General features: G+C 40.4%; 1 protein-coding gene across 1 annotated transcript in view; it reads right to left on the bottom strand.

Annotated features, from left to right (window-relative positions):
• ptprua (protein tyrosine phosphatase receptor type Ua) overlaps window positions 1-19753 on the bottom strand; it is a 187072-nt gene that overhangs the window by 76052 nt on the left and 91267 nt on the right. Inside the window, exons 4-5 of the mRNA XM_053446672.1 lie at window positions 10092-10173; window positions 5608-5723 (exon numbers count right to left, since the gene is read on the bottom strand). Coding sequence (XP_053302647.1) covers window positions 5608-5723; window positions 10092-10173 — 198 coding nt within the window. The remainder of the gene's footprint in view (window positions 1-5607; window positions 5724-10091; window positions 10174-19753) is intronic.

The raw sequence follows: 19753 nt of genomic DNA, 5'->3' as shown, positions 1-19753 counted from the left end.
CAAAATCCACCTGTAGGCCTTTAGCGAAAATACATGCTGCTGTTTGCCAAGCCTGCTGTCTCTCTTGTCTGGCAGCCAGCCCTGCATCATGTTGTAATTAGAGTAATTCAGGTTTGGACTCCAGGATAAAGTAATGCTAATGGTCTGAAAGGTATCTGAGATAGTGTTCTGCAACTCACAGGCCACAGAGCAGCAGAGGAAATATGATGCAAATTGATTAAGGCACATTATGCCAACACTTTATGTGGGCTACTTAAATAGAATAAAGAGTGTAGACTGGTCCAGAGAGGACCTCCATGGTGCCAAGGAGATGAAAGAGAAAGCAGCAATTAGCAGACTCAGTGTGATCAAACAGGCGCTGAACAACAAATGGAGGAACAGAAAGCTGTAATGGTTTGTGATATATCTCTATGTTCTGCTGATATCAAGTGCGTGTGTGTTTGTGGGTTTTTACCTTAATGAGAAAAGGAGGGAGGAGTTGAAATGCAGAGCTGACTTAGGCAGAGAAGTTTACTGTCAAATTACAAAATACAAGCCTTGCATTGTTTAGTTGCATCTCTCTATGTGGGAGTGAGAGTGTGTGTTGCCCTGTCAACATATTTCCATGCTGCGAAAACTGCTTAAAAAAAATAATAAATATGTCTTATTCACATGCCGATGATCTTCAAAGGCTTCAGTTCAGAGAAGGGAGAAGGGGGTGTGAAATAGAATCAGGCAGAAACACAAGGGATGGATCACCAAGTATACTGAGATCTCATTTGCAAAAGCGTCTTCTCCCTGTTGCCATCATTTCAAGAGCACTAGATGAGCGGGCTTCAAGGCCAGAGGAAGAGTGGAGACATTCATGGATGGATTTTTGAAGACTAATATTAGCTCATATAAAAACTAGGAAAAAAAGGAAACTTTTTTCAGTTGCTGCATTCGAGAAATTACTTTAGGGGCTTGAGTAAACTTAATGGCATCACAATCAAGAAGCTAAAAAAGCAGAGACGCGTGCCTAATAATCCTCCAAACCCTCAAATAATTAACTAATTTCCCCACAAAAACAGAACCATTAAAAGACACACTCTGAGTCACAAAGTCACTGCATTATTTAAACACATTAAGAATTATTAATGGCATTAGTCACTTAAGATGATGGCTCCCATTTTCTTTAACAACAACAACTATGAAGTTAATCACAAGGTCAGACAAGGAGATTCCAGCTCTTTGTCAACACACTTCAGTGTCTGGATATTAACAGAGATTTAAGCCCCAATTTCTACTGGTCAAAAAACCCACAAACACCTGGCTTTTGTCTGCAATGGGGATGGATACAATCTGCATTCAATCAAATGACTGCTTGTGCTGGTTTTCAAATAAAAAAATAGCGTGTACAAGCCGAAGAGAGGAAAAATGTGTCCGTCCAAGTATTATTTCAAAGTAGATAAAGCTCTGAGTTCCTGATCTCTGATTTTGTCAAAATTTCCACAGAACAGCTAAAGAAAATAAGACTAAGAATTGTTTTCTCAGCCAGTGCTGTTATGTAAATATTAAGCAATTCCACACAGACTTTTTTAATGTACCAACTGAACATTTAAATTAAAAAGTCCCCTTCATGACTGGTAAAATTATGCTCTGGTGTAAAATTATGTGGAAGTGTAAAAACTAAAATGTCCCTTTATGTTTCTGTTTCCAGAAAGTAGATTCCCTTTAGGGTTCAGTCAGCTTCACGAGCCCCAGTTTGGCTGTTGTCACTGATTAGTAATCGGATGGGGGGGGGTCCATCTTGTGGACAAACTCACTGTATCCGTTATAGTGAACACACAGAGAGACTGAAAGCTTCTAAACACCGTGTTGATCTCCGGGAGCGCTCAGCTCAGCACTCCTCAGGGAATAGCTGCAGACATGTTGCTGGTGCTTTCAGGAGGAGAACTCAGTTCTGTCCCGGGTACTTCCCTTTCCAATCACCTACTTGAATTACAGGAGTAGTGAAAACTTTGCTTGTAACCTTCATTTAATGTTGTGTTTTAACAGTCCTCATTACATAAACAGTTGGAATAACTTTAATTAAAAGTTTTGTTGCTTTCGTTGGACGTTAGAAATGTCATCAACACGCCACATGGCTCGCAGTGAGTCCTCCGGATAATCTGCTGCTGTGTTCTCACATTGGCTCATGTGGATATAATCCAGAGGTTTTATAGATAGGAAAAGCTTTGGACTCGGACTTTTGCGTTGTCCGAGTACACCCCCGGAGAAATAGGGTTATTCGATGTATGATCTTGCTCTCAATAGATGTTTTATCAGAAATAGGATAAATATTCTTGATAAAAACTTTTTACAGCAGTTCCGTGGATAAACTTCAGTTACCAAAAATATTGTTTTTGGAGTGAAAAATGTATATTTCATCTTTGGGTACTGTGTATTTGTCCACTTTTAAGGGCAATGTCCTTCAAAATATCTATTAGGTCTTTGTGAGGCTTCAGCCAGTTAAATCAAAAGATGTCATTATGAGTTCATAAGGATCTTTGAAGAGGCACATGTTCTAACCTAAGCGAGAGTTAGCTACAGTACCTCTTCAGCTGTTTCTAGTGCACACACACACACACGCACGACAGAGTTTTATGATAGATTCACTTTTTCATCTTGACACCATGGCTCTCCATGTGACTATGGCAACTACAGGCAAAGGAAACAGTCCAGGAGTTTATTTCCCCGGTAGCTTATCTGAGTTATGAAAAATGACACACCTCCTCTCTGGCAGAGAAGAGGGCAATGAGGAGAAACAGCACTGCAGAAACATCTACAACATCTGAATATCTGTTCCAGTACAATGAACCCAGCTTATTGTCATAGTTCTTTTATTTACTACCATTCCCTCTGTTTTAAGTTAACAACCTCCTCTGTTAAGCTGTGTAATGAAGTTACAGTGTAGCAGCAGCCAGTGGTGCACAGGTAGCTGTGTGCCATGGCAGTGGTGTTGCACTGCCGCTGATTCAAAGTGCACAAAAACAGCTACAAGCCAACACAGTGTTTTTACATGGAACACAGCTTTTGTTTAATGAGGCATCTAAGATACAACGAAGGTGGCAAGGACAGATGCCTCCAGCTTCCAGCTTCCTACTCCACTGATTCTACGGGTGTAAGACATTCAGTCTGTTCCATTGTAGAATAGTATAATGTCATTATCTGCACGATTTAATATAATAAATATATATGGACAAAACACAGACATTGTTTATTTTAGAGATAGAGAACCAATAAACATTTGGCTGTGGATCCAGGACATTTCCTCACATTGTTAAATGTGCGGTATACAATATTTCCCACCAATTTTTCCAGGGAATGATTCATGGATTTTGATTAAAAAATATGGTACATTAAATGAACAGATATCTATGATTTTATGAAATTTGGTGAAGGGAGTATTGGGCCTTGTGAAGGTATGCACCCTACTGAGAGCCATTAGTTTTTTTCCTATATTCTATAAAAGATAGATATTTTTGGTGAATAACACAAGATCTAGGAAAGCATTTAATATATTTTTAAAGAACTGAACCTAATAGATATATGGAGACTCCTGAATTGTCTCCTGTTATTCTGGAGTAGATTATTTTTGTGTCAGCAGAACTCATCTCTAATGTAAGAGGCTGGCGTTGCAGGACTCAAAGTTTTGACATTTTTAGGAGGACCAAATCTATATTTAATTTGACATGTACCAAATTTCTGCCAACTCTTCAGCCTTCAAGGCATTTAGATGCATATGGCAGCAGTCAATAATAGTGCTATATCTATTAAGAAACCATATGTCCCATATGGTGAATACATGTTTTGAGGAGAAGAAATATAGGATTACAGCCGACTCCTTGTCACAATGTTTCACTTAAACCAGACACGCTTGAAGGTAATTTGCAGCTCAGGGGAAAGGGTTAATTAAAATATGTGGCCTTTATAAAGGAAAGGTTCTAATGACGTTTGAGGACATCTCCATATATCATCCAGAACATTCATTTAAATATCTGCAACTGACGAGGTTTATCTGAAAAACAGTCATTGGTAATTCCTGCACTTTCATCCCTAAACAAATTATTATCCAGAGTGCAAAAGTCATATTTTTTGGTTTATTAATATATCGTTGATTTAGGTTTTCTAATGAAAACCTAAATATCCAAACTTGACCCAGGGCAGATTTAAAAGAGGTGCTTCAAATGTTACTAATTGTATCACAGCCTGTTAAGGGCACTAAGCCACAAGCAGCCGGCACTAATTTGAAATTACTACAAAATAATTGGTGGATGTGGATTTATGAAACCGCTGTCAAATTAAATAATTAACCATAATAAAGCAGACACATGTTTTAAATGGAATGAGGCTCAGGCACTTTCATGCTTTGTATTTGACAGTTTAACCAGTGGCGGGAGGTGAGCAGTACAAAATGACCTGATAATTGTGTCTGCATGTGAATATTTCACAAGACCAAACAGGTCTCAATCTGAGAATCAAAGAATTCCACTGTATTGATTTAGGTATATTGCAGGCATATGAAAGACTGAAATGAACGGGAAGTAATTTCAAACCGATGAGAAACTCAATAGCAAAACTACAATTGGTGCTTGAATCAAAAATATGGTGAACAGTATGTCAATAAAGTGAATAACATAATATACTTTGAAACATGCAACTGATGTTTATGAGATAATATGGAAACCATTTCATGAATGTATACAATAAAGAGGGAATTAAATAACCCACCACTTGAATATAAATACAATGGTGGAAACTGTTTGCTGTATGGGTTTGTCAATAAAGACGTGGTTTAAAAAGAATGGGGGATAACCCTCTGATTGGTTTAGTGCATGTTACACCCCAAACACCACCATGATCATTTAAAGAGGGTAATTACAACTCGTTCAAACCGCTCTTAGTGCTGTGAGCTTTTTGTCTCCCATTAAACCAGAAAAAGTAGATTTGGACATGCCCTATATGAACTAGATGCATCTGCTCAGATAGTTGAATTAGAGCCCCATTACTCATCTTGTTGGTTTAATTAAATCTTTGCAAGGGACGGGTGTCATGGTGCGTGACGTCATCCATGCAAACACGTGGCCATGATAAGAGTAAGAACACAGAGAAACTGACTCTGACAAACCAGGTCGTGTTCAGGGACTATCCCTTGAAACCAACTGATGCAGTTACTAGTACAACCTTTTTGACTATGGCTTGTTTCACCTTTTAGACTAATATGGTGGTAATTAGCACCTGAAGGTTGGAGGTACATGCTATCTGCTGACAGGAGCCTTCCCATGAACTTTGGAATTAGCTACTGTCCAAAAAGCTCAGGATATCGGCAGATTGACTGAGACTTTGATGGGAGTATGTCCAGCAGCCGTCCATGTGGATGTAACTGCTGTGAGCTGTCCTGGATCAGCATCAGAGCTGTCAGCTAAATGCCAAACGTGTAAAACGCCTGTCTATTTCCCCTTTGTCCTGCTTCTTCATTCTGCGCTTGCCAGCCCTCCTCTGTCATACAGGTGTTGACACGTGGGCTCGGCCGTTCAAGCAAAGCTAATGAATATAAAAGCCAGCAAACAAAATAAAACACCCTCACGTGCACGTTCTCATTCTCACCTCCAGGAGGAATGGGTCACTCTCAGAAACTTTGCCCGTGGCGACGCACTGGAACGAGGCGTTCTGCCCGGCGTTCACCTCCACATCACCCAGCCGAGAGAAATGTGGCACCTTGTCTGTGGAAGAGGACACAGGGGGGACACACGCCATGATTCATGCTGCACATCTGGAGCTGAGCATCACTGTCTTAATAGATTAAATACACAGATGTGATGCTAATTTATTCAGTGCCTGTACATTCACTAGATAGATACACCCTCACACACATGCATGCATGCACAGTGTATATGTGCAGTCATGTATGAACATATGAGCATGTGAACGTACAATTAATATATTTACAGCATGTACATACCCTGCCAAAACATTCTCCTACACAAGTAACGTTCACCCTGCTATACACACACACACACACACACACACACACACACACACACACACACACACACACACACACACACACACACACACACACACACACACACACACACACACACACACACACACACACACACACACACACACACACACACACACACACACACACACACACACACACAGTATTCGTTTGACACAGGTGCCTAGAATCACAAGACAAAGTTTGAACATTTGAATCTACAATCTGAATTTATTTGAAAGCTCCATTGAGAACAGATGAAGAAAATGCATTTAACATTCTCCATAATATAAATTAATTATATATGAAATTGTTGATGCTGAAATGTTTACCGAATGACTCCACAGATGATTGCTGTTTGCTGAGATAAACAAATGCACAAGCAATGTGATTATAAAGATTATAAAGACCTACATCTTCGAGGAAAAGTACTGCTCCTACCCCTCATCCCACAACCGCTACATACAGTATCACCTCTGTTCATTAAAACCTCCATTGGACACATTAAAAGGGACATAGAGTGAACCTAGATTTTAAAAAGTTGTTTTCCAAATACTTGAATTCAGGCGTTCAAAAAGTCCAGTAATCATTATGGAGCATTCGTTTTTCCTCTTGTCTGATTCTGTGCTTGTCTGTTCTTATTTCTGGCTCTGTTGCCAGATGGTCGACATTTTCAGCACGGCGCAGATCAGTAAGAAGACGGCACGACACAGTCAAAGATGTAATATTTCAAGTATGTGCATTCCTCGTTAATACGTCGTCTCACATATGGTTTTCGTTTCAGCATTTCACTGCTATTAGGAAGCTAGAACGCCAGCATACGTTTGTATTAGAACTCGTTTTTTTTATTAATCATTAAAAGGAGACTTATGCTTCAAAAATGTGGTATTACAAAAATATTATAACATCAAGTGTCTCAAAGCAATTTAAACTATTTTTCACGGCCAATATTTTGACTACTCATAACTAAGAACATAAGGGGTGGCCTCCATTTTATTCATGAGTCCCAGTAATACAACAAAACCAGGATCATTGAACTAAAGCAACTCAAAGGAAATTCAGCGGCCATTGATGTTTTTCATAATTTACACCCCCTGCTATGACAACCACTGCTGTGGAAATGGCCTTACTGTTAAGAAAGCTATAAAGCCTCAGGTGGTAGCTGTAAGAAAATAACTCTCTTTTAGGCACATTTTCTAAAGTGCTGCTGTCAAGGCTCAAATTATACCTGGGCTATAACGTGTGGTTGTCGTCACAGTATGTGTTTGACTTTTAAAAGTTACATTTAGATTCATTTGAAAGTTGGCTCTCTATCATCAAAAGTGGCGCAAGACATACAAAATGGTACTCCCTGTCATTTCATGTGTTTATTACAAAAGCTGAACTGAAGAAGGTGTCGAAGGGTATTTACCTTGTTTATTTTTGACCACAGTTAATGGGAATTATATTTTAAATGGTCTGTATTTATATATAATTGTACTAGTCTTGATGACCAGTCAAAGTGATTTACAGTACACTTATTTGTATAAACACACATTCATACAGAGCATCTATGGGCAGCACGTTGGGGTTCAGTGTCTTGCCCATTTAAACTAATGTTTAATATCGCATTTCCCCACCAAACACTAAACAGAGTCCAGTGCTCTCAGCACATTTAAATGTATACTTGGCGGACAGGTTTCTGAAACAGAATCAGCTTGAAACAATATAAAAATTACCAACATTATTTACACATTTGCAAATATAAGTAGAGCAGCAAAAGCACGATTGAAGTTTTAAATAGCTAAAGTTTAAATAAAGGCAGTTTTATATTTACGGTAAGAAATCTTAAATAAACACAACCTTAACTCCCGTCTTACGTAATTTGAATGCAAAGCTGTCTAGCTGTGATGACTCATCCCGACACTTCTGTGAAAATATCGTTAGCTGTCAACTCAGTTTCTCCACTGGATCATCTTTATTTATTTTTCAATCCAATAAACACTTAACATGCAAAAAGAGCATTTCATGTTTTGCCGTAAACATGAAGCATACAATCTACATTTTACTCATCAAAAGGCGAAGCAACAGTATTAACAGTTACTGAGAGAATTATATTTCCAAAGCCCAGTAGTGTTGACGTGCGGCCTGTCTGTTCTTAATTAATACCACAACACATAAACAGAGGCAAGGTAATTTGAATCTCGAAGGTATTCTGACTGTCAGAGATGTCGGTTCTTTGAATTAGTAATGCTGCCTCTCATTCTCGTTACAGGAGAGATTGATCTAGACTGAAACGCGTGTTCAGAATAAAGACATGGACTCCAGTGGAAAACAACACAAATGTCAAGTCAGTGTGAATGCAAACGGAATAGCAGTTGGCTTTGGGTTGAATCTCTCCTAAGGGGGCAAACCATTATCCTTATTGTCTGTGGGGAAATTGATGTCAGCTTAACCAATGGTTATTTGCATCTTTGTGTGAGTGAGTGAATGTAAATGTAAGTGTGTATGTGTATGTGTTTGTGAGTGTGTGAGTGTGTGTGTGTGTTTGGTTGTTTTCAAGGGTCGGTAAGGGTGACTGCTCTTGCAGCTACACCGGCTGATACAAATACATAATTGTGCGTGTTTGCATTTACACATCTGCAGTTTGTATGAGCAGATGAGTGTGTATAGGTGTTGTATAGGCACACATTTTGCCTCATGTATATATACTGTATATATATGTGACCAAGAACCCATCACTCACTCTAACAGGGTTTCAGCTGTCATTTCCTGATTTGGGAGAACCTGCCAGAAGGATGGCCTATCAGGAGCTTAGAGGTGTGCCCAAGTGTGAAATTTGCCCAAGAAGACTTTAGGCTTTTATAAACTACTGAATTTAGGGTCTTAGTATTTTTTTTTTTTTTTTAAATTACAATAAATTCCCAAGGGTCCAAGAGCAACTATATTTACAAGGGCAAGGCCTGGATCATATACCGAGGGACAGGGTGACAATTGGTAACCTTTGAGGTGATGTGGGTTAAAATAAATAAAAATCCTAATTTCCTATGTTTTTTTCTCCTATTGAGAATTTGAGGATTTATAACCTACATCCTGACACATTTTTCCTTCAGCTAGAATAGAAAATTAGAATTTCTTAAGCTCATAAATACCCAGTATATTATATCATTCATATATATTTGACCCCACGCTTGTTCAAAAGAACAAGCGTAAAAGAATATTGTCTGTTTGACAGAAGGCTAATGTGGATTGACACAATAATATTTGTATTATTTATTTGGCTTTCATTAATCAGGGTAGTTGTTTTGTATACTGATAATAACCTCATTCTTGTCCAGCCTTTCGTAAATAAAATAAAACCACTATGGTAAATTCAACAGCCAGTTTAGAACCGACCCAGTATGTTGCAATCTTACATTCTCAAACATATCACATGCCACAATAACTGGTCGAACTGTTAACTGGAAAAAAGCTATTTAACGAAAAGCCGATGAAGAGCCTATTTTTAGATGAATGTTTTTATTAGTTTTTTTGACTATGTGTGATTTGGTTCTGGACGCCATCAGGGGTCAATGGATCTTTTTCTTTTCTTCCTGGCAGAATAATTAGTTTTTGTTCTTAGGGGCTAAATACAGAAAATGGTCTTTTATGACAGGTACATCTGAAAAAAGCCTGTGTACAAGAAGACTGTGGGGGATGTGATAGTAAATGTAACAGAGCCGAGCATAATGTAACATAACCAGCACTCTGAGGCTCTGAGATCCCAGGGATGACAAAGGAACAAGAGACTACCTGAGAGGATCAAAGTACAACCAGTAGCTGTCCTTCTCTTGTCTGTAACATCGTGTTAGCTGTAAAAGTGCTCAGCTGGGAGCATGACGATCACAGGAAAAGGTCAGCCATTGTGCCGGCACCATAGAGAAGCCCCCTGCTGTGTTACTGTGCCTCTGACACTCGGACAGGTAGCAGGCATATGTGCCCGCTGTCAGTAGGACGCTCTTAGTCTTCATCACTTCCAGTAACCTGCGGAGCTTCGGTCCCACAGTTTCCCCAAACTCTAGTAAAGGTCAGTATGTAGGCTATGAGCGGTGCAGTGTGGGTTACTTACAACAGGGGTAATTGAGCAGCACAATGTCGTCCAAGGCAATGTAGCCCTGCCGCTCTTCGGAGACAGTCGCTTCAAAGACGACCTGTGGAGACAGAGGACCATTTAAATGACTTCAGACCATTACATGTTGAGTGGCAACAAAATTGACAGTGTGGGAAATTACTGGGATGTGGTCCTCAGGCCTGTCGACAGCAGAAGTCCAGACTTTTCTTTAAACCCATTGTAAAGTTAATCTCCAGGGTAAAACTTGATATTGCCATTAAAACGGTAATGAGGAATTTCTTGAGGAGTTTTGTTTTCTAAATCAACTCTGTTGTGTGGTGTTTCACATGCAGATTTATTCACACCGAGTATTTTCAGCTCTCTTAAAGAAAACTATAAATGATCAAACTTTTGTATAGCCCCTCAGAGTCAGAAAAAGCAAGCACTCTCTAGAGCCACATTTTTCTACTAAAAGGTCATTTTGTACTTAAAGGTCAAACGGTTCATATATTTCTGCTCTAACACTCTCTTGAACAGAAACCACAAGACTGTGCAATGTTCGTGAACTCGATGGATTGTGTGAACCTACATTGCCAGATTTTTTGAGGTGGAAAAACACATTTGATAACAAGCGTTAATAGTTCACTTCTCCACATTCAAATATCAGATGTTACGATCGTGATCAATGACTAAATCTTATTTGAATCCTTTCCCACATGTTTCTTTCATTTCCCCGTTTCATGTACACTTTATCTGAATGAGAGGTCTAGCAGGAGTTAAATGCCGCACACATTGCAAAGCTTTGAGGACAATTTGTGATTTGTAATAGTGGACTACATATAATATTTATATTGACTCAAAATAAATGCTTAGATAATGGAAAAGCATGAACCTTCCATCTAAGTTATCTTTTTTCACAATTCATCATAGCCAGATGCAAGATGTAAGGTTTGTGTCACTTGGTGACATTTGAAAGATTGCCACTTGTAATAATACATTGTGAGATAATTTAAACCGGGTGCAATAACTCATGCATATTGTGAGTAACCTTTATGTGTTCTGATGCATGCAGGTACAAATCAGCGTCATTTGGATTCCCAGTGATGGCCAGAGAATACATAATTAGTTTTGTCTTTGTCCCCTTTATTGTAAATATTATACTTTGCCTCCAACAATTAAGGTTTCAAAAGATGAATGCCCTGATCATTGTTTACCTGGAAACATAATGCATTTACAGGATTTTGTCTACTGAATAAAAAAAACATGAAATACCAAAATATGGGCATAATTAACCCAAACCTTTATGTCATTAAATGTTAAGTAAACATGAGATGTTTTGCCTTATCCGGCCTTGTAGTGCACAATGCATTAATAAATTCCTGTCCCCTACTCCCCCCTGTCCCCTTTACCAATTCATGCAGGAGCCGAGGGTGTCCTTAAACACAGCTTAAATATTCACTCACTCATCTAAATGAGCCGGGCGCATGCAGAGCCTCAAAGTGAATCGGGAGGCCTCCCAGAGAGCATAGAAGTCATCCTGGGTTTCCAAGTAATTACAGTCAGCGGAGCCCGGATCATTCCCTCTACAAGCAACTCTTCCCTTTTTACTGCAGCGACAAACTCTGAACCTGGGGTTGTAGTGCATTGACAGCTGCTAAGATGAAAGCTGTAACTGCGCAGTACATCACAAGTGTGCATGGCGTGCGGTAGTCAGAGAATTTCACCCACTCACACTAACCCTAGTTCTTTATGCCCAAGCCAAGTGGTAGTCAGTCTGTTACCGTGCAGTCAGATGGGCAGTAGTTTGCAGTGTTGACAATACATCAGGATTTAAGTGCCTCAGGCCAATCAATACCACAAAAGGCCTTGGCAGATGGATACAGACAAAGGCTTTCTTTCCACTAATTTTTTTTTATTTTTTCATTCCTATGTCGGGCCATTAGAGACGTCGGATTGATAAACTATTCAATTCATCACGCGTCAGCTCACCCGGCACCATCGATTCACTCAGCTCCGCACTTTGAGTCATCATTTAGATCCTCCACGCTGCCCTCACTTATGGAAAAGTGTGTTTGAGTATGACTGCGCCAAACACTGAGGAATGACACATGCAAACACAGGCTAATGTAAAATGGCTACAGTCCCTTGCAGTTTGTACATACAGACAGAGGCAATAGAATCGAGGCAGTTTGGTGGATGCGTAAGAAGCACAGAGGAGCTGTGGTAGAGCTCAAAACACCGCAGCCAAGGGAGAATGTAGCAAACAGTTTAACAACATGTATTCAGTGTAAGAAACGTTCTGCCAATGCAGACACAACATGACGTAACACAACAGTAAAAGCCTCAATGCCGTGATATCTACAACGCGCAACCAGAAGGATACAACTAAGATAAACCTATATCGATAGCCCGCTTTCCAAAAGCGATTGACAAATATTGTTACCATTGTTACCATAGCAACCTTTACTACACAACTAACCTACTTAGAAACAGGTCGCCTTCAGAGCATCTGATCAAAAAAACTGCCACACAACTGAGCAATCAGCTCATTGGAAGAATGGAGATTTCATTTCTACAAGATCATATAAGACACGTATACCTCTTTTATTCAGCCCTATGAGACACATTGGGATTTGTGAAAATGGGCTATACAAATTTAGTCAATTTGATTGATTGAAGTTTCAAATACATTGAGTAGTGAAAGTAAGAAGCACTTTTAGATTTTTCTTATATATATATCCTTAAAATCACAATTCATTTCCACGATAATTATGCCCCAGATTTCAGAAAGTGGGTCACTCTGGGTTTAAAACATGACACACACACAGTGTCGCAACGGTGAATGTTGGTTATAGCTGCATTTTATATATTTATAAGTTAATTTTCTAACCAACAGAATTTGTGATAATGAAAATGATTTCATGATCTTATCTATAATTGTGATTTCAGAGAACTGAAGGAGGACTACGTGAATACTAATTTTTTTCTCAAAAAGGATGACAATGGTGGTGAATGAAATGAAAAGTAATCTCACTATCCCATAGCTGCACATTATCAGGCTAGAGAAAATTAATCATATCTTGTTTTTAATAGTTTTCATTTGATTTGATCATAATGTGAGTAAAAAAGCACCATAATGTTAACTATGGAGCAACACATCATCAATGCATTTTGTTTCCATACCTCCAGGCTTAGTGTTGCAGAGTTGTGTTTGCTGCATGTGTTGTCAGACTGGTGTTGGTTTCCTAAAACATTTGTTCATTCGTCGTGTTTTTTCCCGTATCTTTCAATATTTATCTGTTACTGAATCTGTGAAGATGTTTTCTGCACCTTCATGTTTTGAGTTAATGTGAGTTCAGGTCTGTTGCCTTTTGTAAATAGATATAATTGCTGATTATTTGCTCCTTGCTTTGTATAGTTTGACAAAATGATTTTATTTTGTCCTTATTATTTGTCAGACTTGAGTCTTAATAGTCCCCCCTACATTATCACCCAGCATCCAAACCAGCCTTTATGCAAATTTATTATTGTGTTGCAGTGCGTGGGGCTTACAGGGCCACAATATTAGAGGGAGATGTACAATTCTGGAAAGAGGAGGAAAAGAATGCAGGAATATCAATCAATAAATAGGACCACCGTGCATGGGTGGAGGAGATAGGAAGTGGAGGATGGAAGCTTGGGCGGCCACAGTGATACTGTTTGTCATGTGGCCTGATAGAATCTTTAATATTTGATGGTGGAATTTTACCTTTTTCCAATACTCGCACAAGTAGGCACGGAGGATGAGAAATACATTTCAGCAGACAATACAAAAGATAGATTTTTTTTTCAACTGAGAAAATCTGGTTCAAGATGATGTCATCCTCCGGCCTTCTCTCGGTCTCTCTCTGGCTTTTGCTGGGGCAAAAATTGGAAACATAAAGGAGGCTTGTACCACTGCAAACGCGCAATCTGTGAAGTATGAATCAAGGTTTGCTTTACTGTGAGCAGCAGGGTGCCATCTCACAGGATGGAGCTCTGTGTCATTGTGAGAAATCCAAATCGGGGAAGTCCTGGCACAAGAGCAGCGAGTGGAGCCGGTTAAGGAGATTGAAGCAGCTGGACGGCCCCATTTGATGTAAAAGGCATGCAAGCATTTTAATATGTGCCTCCTGCAGCATCGTGTTTGGCTCATAAAATTCAATGCCGGAGAATTGATAGCGTGGAGTAACAAAATCCATACTGCGTCCCGGGAGGCCTCATGCTGAATATATAAAACCAAGTGCAGTTGCATCAGAAGGGATTGCATTGAAAAACAAGATTCCACAGTAATTAATATTTTTAGCTTTAACTTTTCATTACAGCACGGACTAATTATTTATTTATGTGCACTCATGGTAAAAGCCATCAATCTTCATGAGGACTTTAATTAATTTAACGACTTACATGCAGTCGTTTGAAAATTGCAACAATGCTCTGTTAATTGATTTCTTCAGCTAGAACAAGGCCAACACAATTGATCCACATTGGCATTGTGGCAGTGAAGCATTGGAATATATGACGTGCAATTGAGCCTGTCCTCATCTCTCTGCAGTCTGAGAAAACACAGGGAGGTGCACTCCTGGAGGAGCTCTGCAGTGTGGCTGCTGGAGGACGAGACGACTGGTTTTCTTTGTTCTAGTTTTGGTGCTTAGCTGAGAAGATGTGGTGTAGGTTGAAAATCCACCAAAAGTGCCTTTCCCTCAAATATTAAATCTCCAAAATGCATATTATTTGTAATTATTTAATTTTTTAAGTCATAACATTATTTTATACATTTTATAAAGAATTATCAAACAGTTATATCTATTTTTTATATCTTATACCTCATTATATATTCTTTTTATATTGGTTGCAGGAAGCCAGGATTCTCAGAACTGAAGTAATGAGATGAGTCCCCCCGCCCCAGCATAACATCCTGTCAGAAAAATCCATTAAGGACATACCAAAATAAATACTTTAGGAATATTAAATCCATTAGTGACAACATTTAGACCAACCGCCTTTTTATTTTGTCGGAAGATTTTCAAATGTGAGAGTATTTAGTCTCAGAATAAGACAAACTTTGAATGCTTTTGATTTTTAGAGGCAGTTTTGATTGACCAATTACAGTCAGCGCTAACCCAGTGACGAAGATAATGCATTTTCGCTTAGTGCCTCAAAATAAAAGTCATCCTGTGTTTCGCTTCTTAAACGCTCTAAATGTGAAGTAGCGGTTACTTCATTCGGCTCTGACACGGTGCAGAGATAAAACTGTTATGGGGCTGACAATCCGAATTCAGTGTGACTGCAACCACAAATAAAGCACTATTATGTACACTCCTTATTATAGATAAGTAAGAAAAGAGTGGCATTAAGGATACAGCGAATAGCTATTTCAGGAAAAAAGGCAGACCGTAAGTAAGTAGTATCAAAAATGTTGTTTGATTTCAAGAAAATCGCAGGAAAATTCCAAAATGTATAAATATAAGAATTAGTCATTGAATACGGATGTGAAGGAGAGAGAGAAACACATGGGAGATAAGGGGGACTTCAAATTGATGTGGGATTTAAGATAATAAGATAAGGAGTACAGTGGTCAGGGAGAAACAACAACCTGGAGCAGTACAAAATTAATAAAAGGAAATCTAGAGGGGAAAGCCAGCTTTAAAAAAAAAAAAGGAACTCTATAACTCTTCTCCTCTTCCGAAAACCAAGCTAACCAGTCCTGACAGTCTAAAGTCCGTTCTCCAATAGAAACGTCTGTTCACGGCAGTCGCACCCTGTATTGGTGGATGTGGGGTCATGAACTCAGCTCAGATGAAACACACTGATCAAATCTGGTTGATGGCCAGTGGAGGTTCCGCAGGTGGAGACGTGCAGCAGAACAAATTAGGTAATCAACCTATCAACAGCTGTTCTGTATAACTATAAGCCTGCATGCTGTTGTAGCTGATAAATGATGTAGTATTGTGCGTGGCCTCACTTCATGATGATTCATTGCACAGAAAATGACATGAGGCAGTAGAATCGCACTTATATGGAGTTAACATAAAAATAAAGTAGGATAAAACTATAAAGCTATTGGACGAACAGAGGTGAGTCATCAATGATGGGTTGCTTCACTGACATGCATGTGTGCAGCTCAGTCATGGTCAACTGAGGATGTTCTCCTCTACTGAAGCTGTCAATCCAGACGACAGGAGAGCGAGGAGGAATGCAGATCTCTGTGCTATAGGACATGCCCTTTAAAAAGGTGCTACCCATAAGTTGTTGCTATTAAACTTCAATCCATTTCTCAGTGGAATGCAGTCACACTTCTCACTCTTGCTTTGCATTGGGCTAAACCTGGTCGCCTCATCTCATTGCTGTAGCATCCAGTCTGTCAGTCTGAAGAAGTAGTGCTGGTCAGCGGACATATTATAACCCTAACACTCTTATGGAAGCATTGATAGTTCTTGTCGGTGAGCATCACCACCAATTGCTCCTAGTGAGAAACCACGTCTGGTAGAAGAGAAAACCGAAGTAGCTAATTCCAAAAGTTTCTATTTGTTGATGTGCTTTTTTTTTTCTTCTTTTTTTAAATAAAGCTGCTTAAAGCGAGAATTCACCCAAAAATGAAAATGCACTCATTATCTATTCACCACTATGCCGAAGGAGGGGTGGGTGAAGTGTTGAGATCACAAAACACTTTTGGGGTTTCAGGGGTAAACAGTGCTTAAGCCAAATCCATTACAATTAAAGTAACTGGTAACCACTTCTTCAAACGTAAAAAAGACGACCGCCTCCACTGTTCCTTTGGTGTTATCCAAGTGTCCGCAAGCCCTGACATTCGTATTAGACTCGAAACAGCATCTCTTGCATCTGTTTTAGCCTAAATGTCCTCTGATACCCTCCTGCCTGGAGCCACGTTGCCAAGGGGCACATGAGGATATCAGCGACACCTGTGATTACTGCAGGTACTAGTAACTAGAGAAAAGAAAAACTTTTAAACTGTGAAAAATGTTTCAGGGGAGCAGTTAGTAGGACTCGAGTTCACCAGAATACTGTTATTACTACTGCTGCTACTACTCATTATCTCTGCTTGAGGTGAGTAGCTCCAAGATTAGATGCACTTGTATCAGTGATTGTGTTGCTTTGTGGGTAATGTAGGTGCTAGGTTTTGGAAAGAAGAGACATTTGTGGACTTTGTCTTGCAGTTTTCAACACCAGTTATAACAGAGTAAGATAAAGTGCTCTAGTGTTAGCTTGGAGCACAAATGTATATTTGTCTTGTGTTTGCATCGCTTAAAAGGCCATAATAAAAACATTCAATGCATAAAATATACGTATGACGTTAAATAATGCATCATACATATAATCTATGTATATCAAATTAATGTATCACATAAATTAATATGTAAATGTGGATACAATAACATGTAATAAATTAATTATAACATTAGCTAACTCATCATGGACACTTCTTTAAACTCCCAGATCTGTGTAAACAGTTCTTTTATGTCCTCGGATGGAGGGGCTTTGTCAAAACAGAGACAATAACCCTTGATGACGTTATCAGGGCTATTTTTAGGATATCACAGATGGAGTATAAGGGACGTGGCAGTATAAAAAAAGCAGAGGCAGTCTAAGGAGGAGATGGTATTGGTTGAGTTATGGATCCAGTATTTTGGGGATTTGGTTTGAGATGTGTCTGCCTCTGCTGCATCAATTTGAACCATTTTTCTTTAATCTGCCTCTTCTGAGTCCCCTAAACCCTGAGGGAGTCCAGATCTATATCACTAGAGTGCAACTTAACGGTTCAATTGGCCAGTTGGCCAACATGCTAAGACTTAAGTATATTTCTTTGCACAGTTCCAACAGATTTACATCAGCCACCTTGTCATTAATAAAATGCTGCATGAACCAGACATTTTTCTAATTTACAGCACAAAATACGCTATCAACATCGGACATCTGGAAGCCAAAATTACTGGCATTGACCAACACACCTCTGATCACAGTCCAACACATCTCGGCAGCGGCCGGTCTTTCCTGAGGGAGTGTAAAGGCTCACTGATTACAAGAGTTTTTTTTTGTTTTTTATCTCTAGCCACCACTTCCTCCAGCAGCCACACACACACGTTCTCCACCAGACAGACCTCCCTTGGCTCCCTGGTAGCCTGCAGGGGCTGATCTGTTCGCTAGCAGTGCTGGACAATGATCTTTATCGATGAGACTGGATGGATGAGAGGAGCCCTGTAGGGTCCTGCGAGGAGCTTGGAGTCCTTTGGGAGCTGGTGTGGAGAGCAGGAGCGTCCCGGTGGGAGGGGAACACTTGAAAAGGCAGCGAGCCTCACTGCGGACTCACTCCTGTCCCTCTTCGTACAGCAGAAACAAACACTTTGTTCCTCCAGGCCTACATGTAAGCCACTTCACTCATCTGCTCAGCTTCACCTGCTCCATTACCTGCTGCCAGTCAACCAGGTTCATTAGGCAAACAATGCAATCTGTCCTGTGCCTACCTGCCTGGCGGGAGGACTTTAGAGCATTGCACCTTCTCATCAATCAGGCACCTTGGAGATACATCACATGAATAGTAGATTACATTGCTTATGCACGTCTTTCCAAGTGGCAAACACCACGGCGCTGAGCAAACTCCCTGCCAGGGCCTACTTGTCTGATCACACACCCCAGCTCACGCCGCTGACAGCACCTTCCTCCTCCTCCTCCTCCTCCTCCTCCTCCTCCTCCTCCTCCTCCTCCTCCTCCTCCTCCTCCTCCTCCTCCTCCTCCTCCTCCTCCTCCTCCTCCTCCTCCTCCTCCTCCTCCTCCTCCTCCTCCTCCTCCTCCTCCTCCTCCTCCTCCTCCTCCTCCTCCTCCTCCTCCTCCTCCTCCTCCTCCGCCAGGGTGCGTGGCAGCCAAACTTCTAACGTCCACAGAGAAGGGAAGAAAATCATTACTTTAAATCAGTTTGGCTGTTTGTGAGAGTCGCGCAGGACAGGAGAGCTGAGGATGGTAAAGCGCAGGCTGTCCTCATTGATCTGCGCAGCCCTCTAATCTCATTAACTGGCTCTTGATTTATTGAGATGGGGCCCAGGGTGCGCCAAGGTTATGGAAGCAAACACCTGGCCCGCTCCCCCCCGCACCGAGGGTCGCAGGGAATTGAGGTCAATTGACTGTTTCGGTGGACCCACGCTCCCACAGTCCCTCACACGGGCTGTTGCCGTCTCATTAACGCCTGTTTCGGGTGGGGATAGAGCGGGGGTGGGAGGTGGCGGGCTTGATGGGAAGAAAGAGCATTAGGGGATAGATTATCGGCTGTAATGAGGTGAGGCAGGGCTGCATCCAGTCATCAGAATCGTACAAGCTTCACAACAATGCTAATAATGCCGCACCAACAATACAGGCATCAAACTGAGCTATATTGATTACACTGCAGCATGCAGGTAAATTGACTAATAAATAAAGATACAACACAAACACATGCCCGCTGTAATTATACGCCTATTGAGCCACTGTGATATATGAGACTGCTGCAATTAGCTAATTCCTGCATATGGTTTGAATGATAATATTGCGCTGACGTGGACACAACCATGGGTCAGTGTTTGGTTGCCACGGAGCAGCTCAGTGAGACAGCTGGTGGTTTAGTGCCTTGCTAAGTGGCACATAGAGCTTTCAATGAAGCGAGCCATGACACT

This window comes from Pleuronectes platessa, chromosome 18 (assembly GCF_947347685.1).
Source record: "Pleuronectes platessa chromosome 18, fPlePla1.1, whole genome shotgun sequence".
Classification (NCBI taxonomy): Eukaryota; Metazoa; Chordata; class Actinopteri; order Pleuronectiformes; family Pleuronectidae; genus Pleuronectes; species Pleuronectes platessa.
Note: the sequence above shows the minus strand (reverse complement) of the source record. Positions and strands in the feature narration are given on the sequence as shown.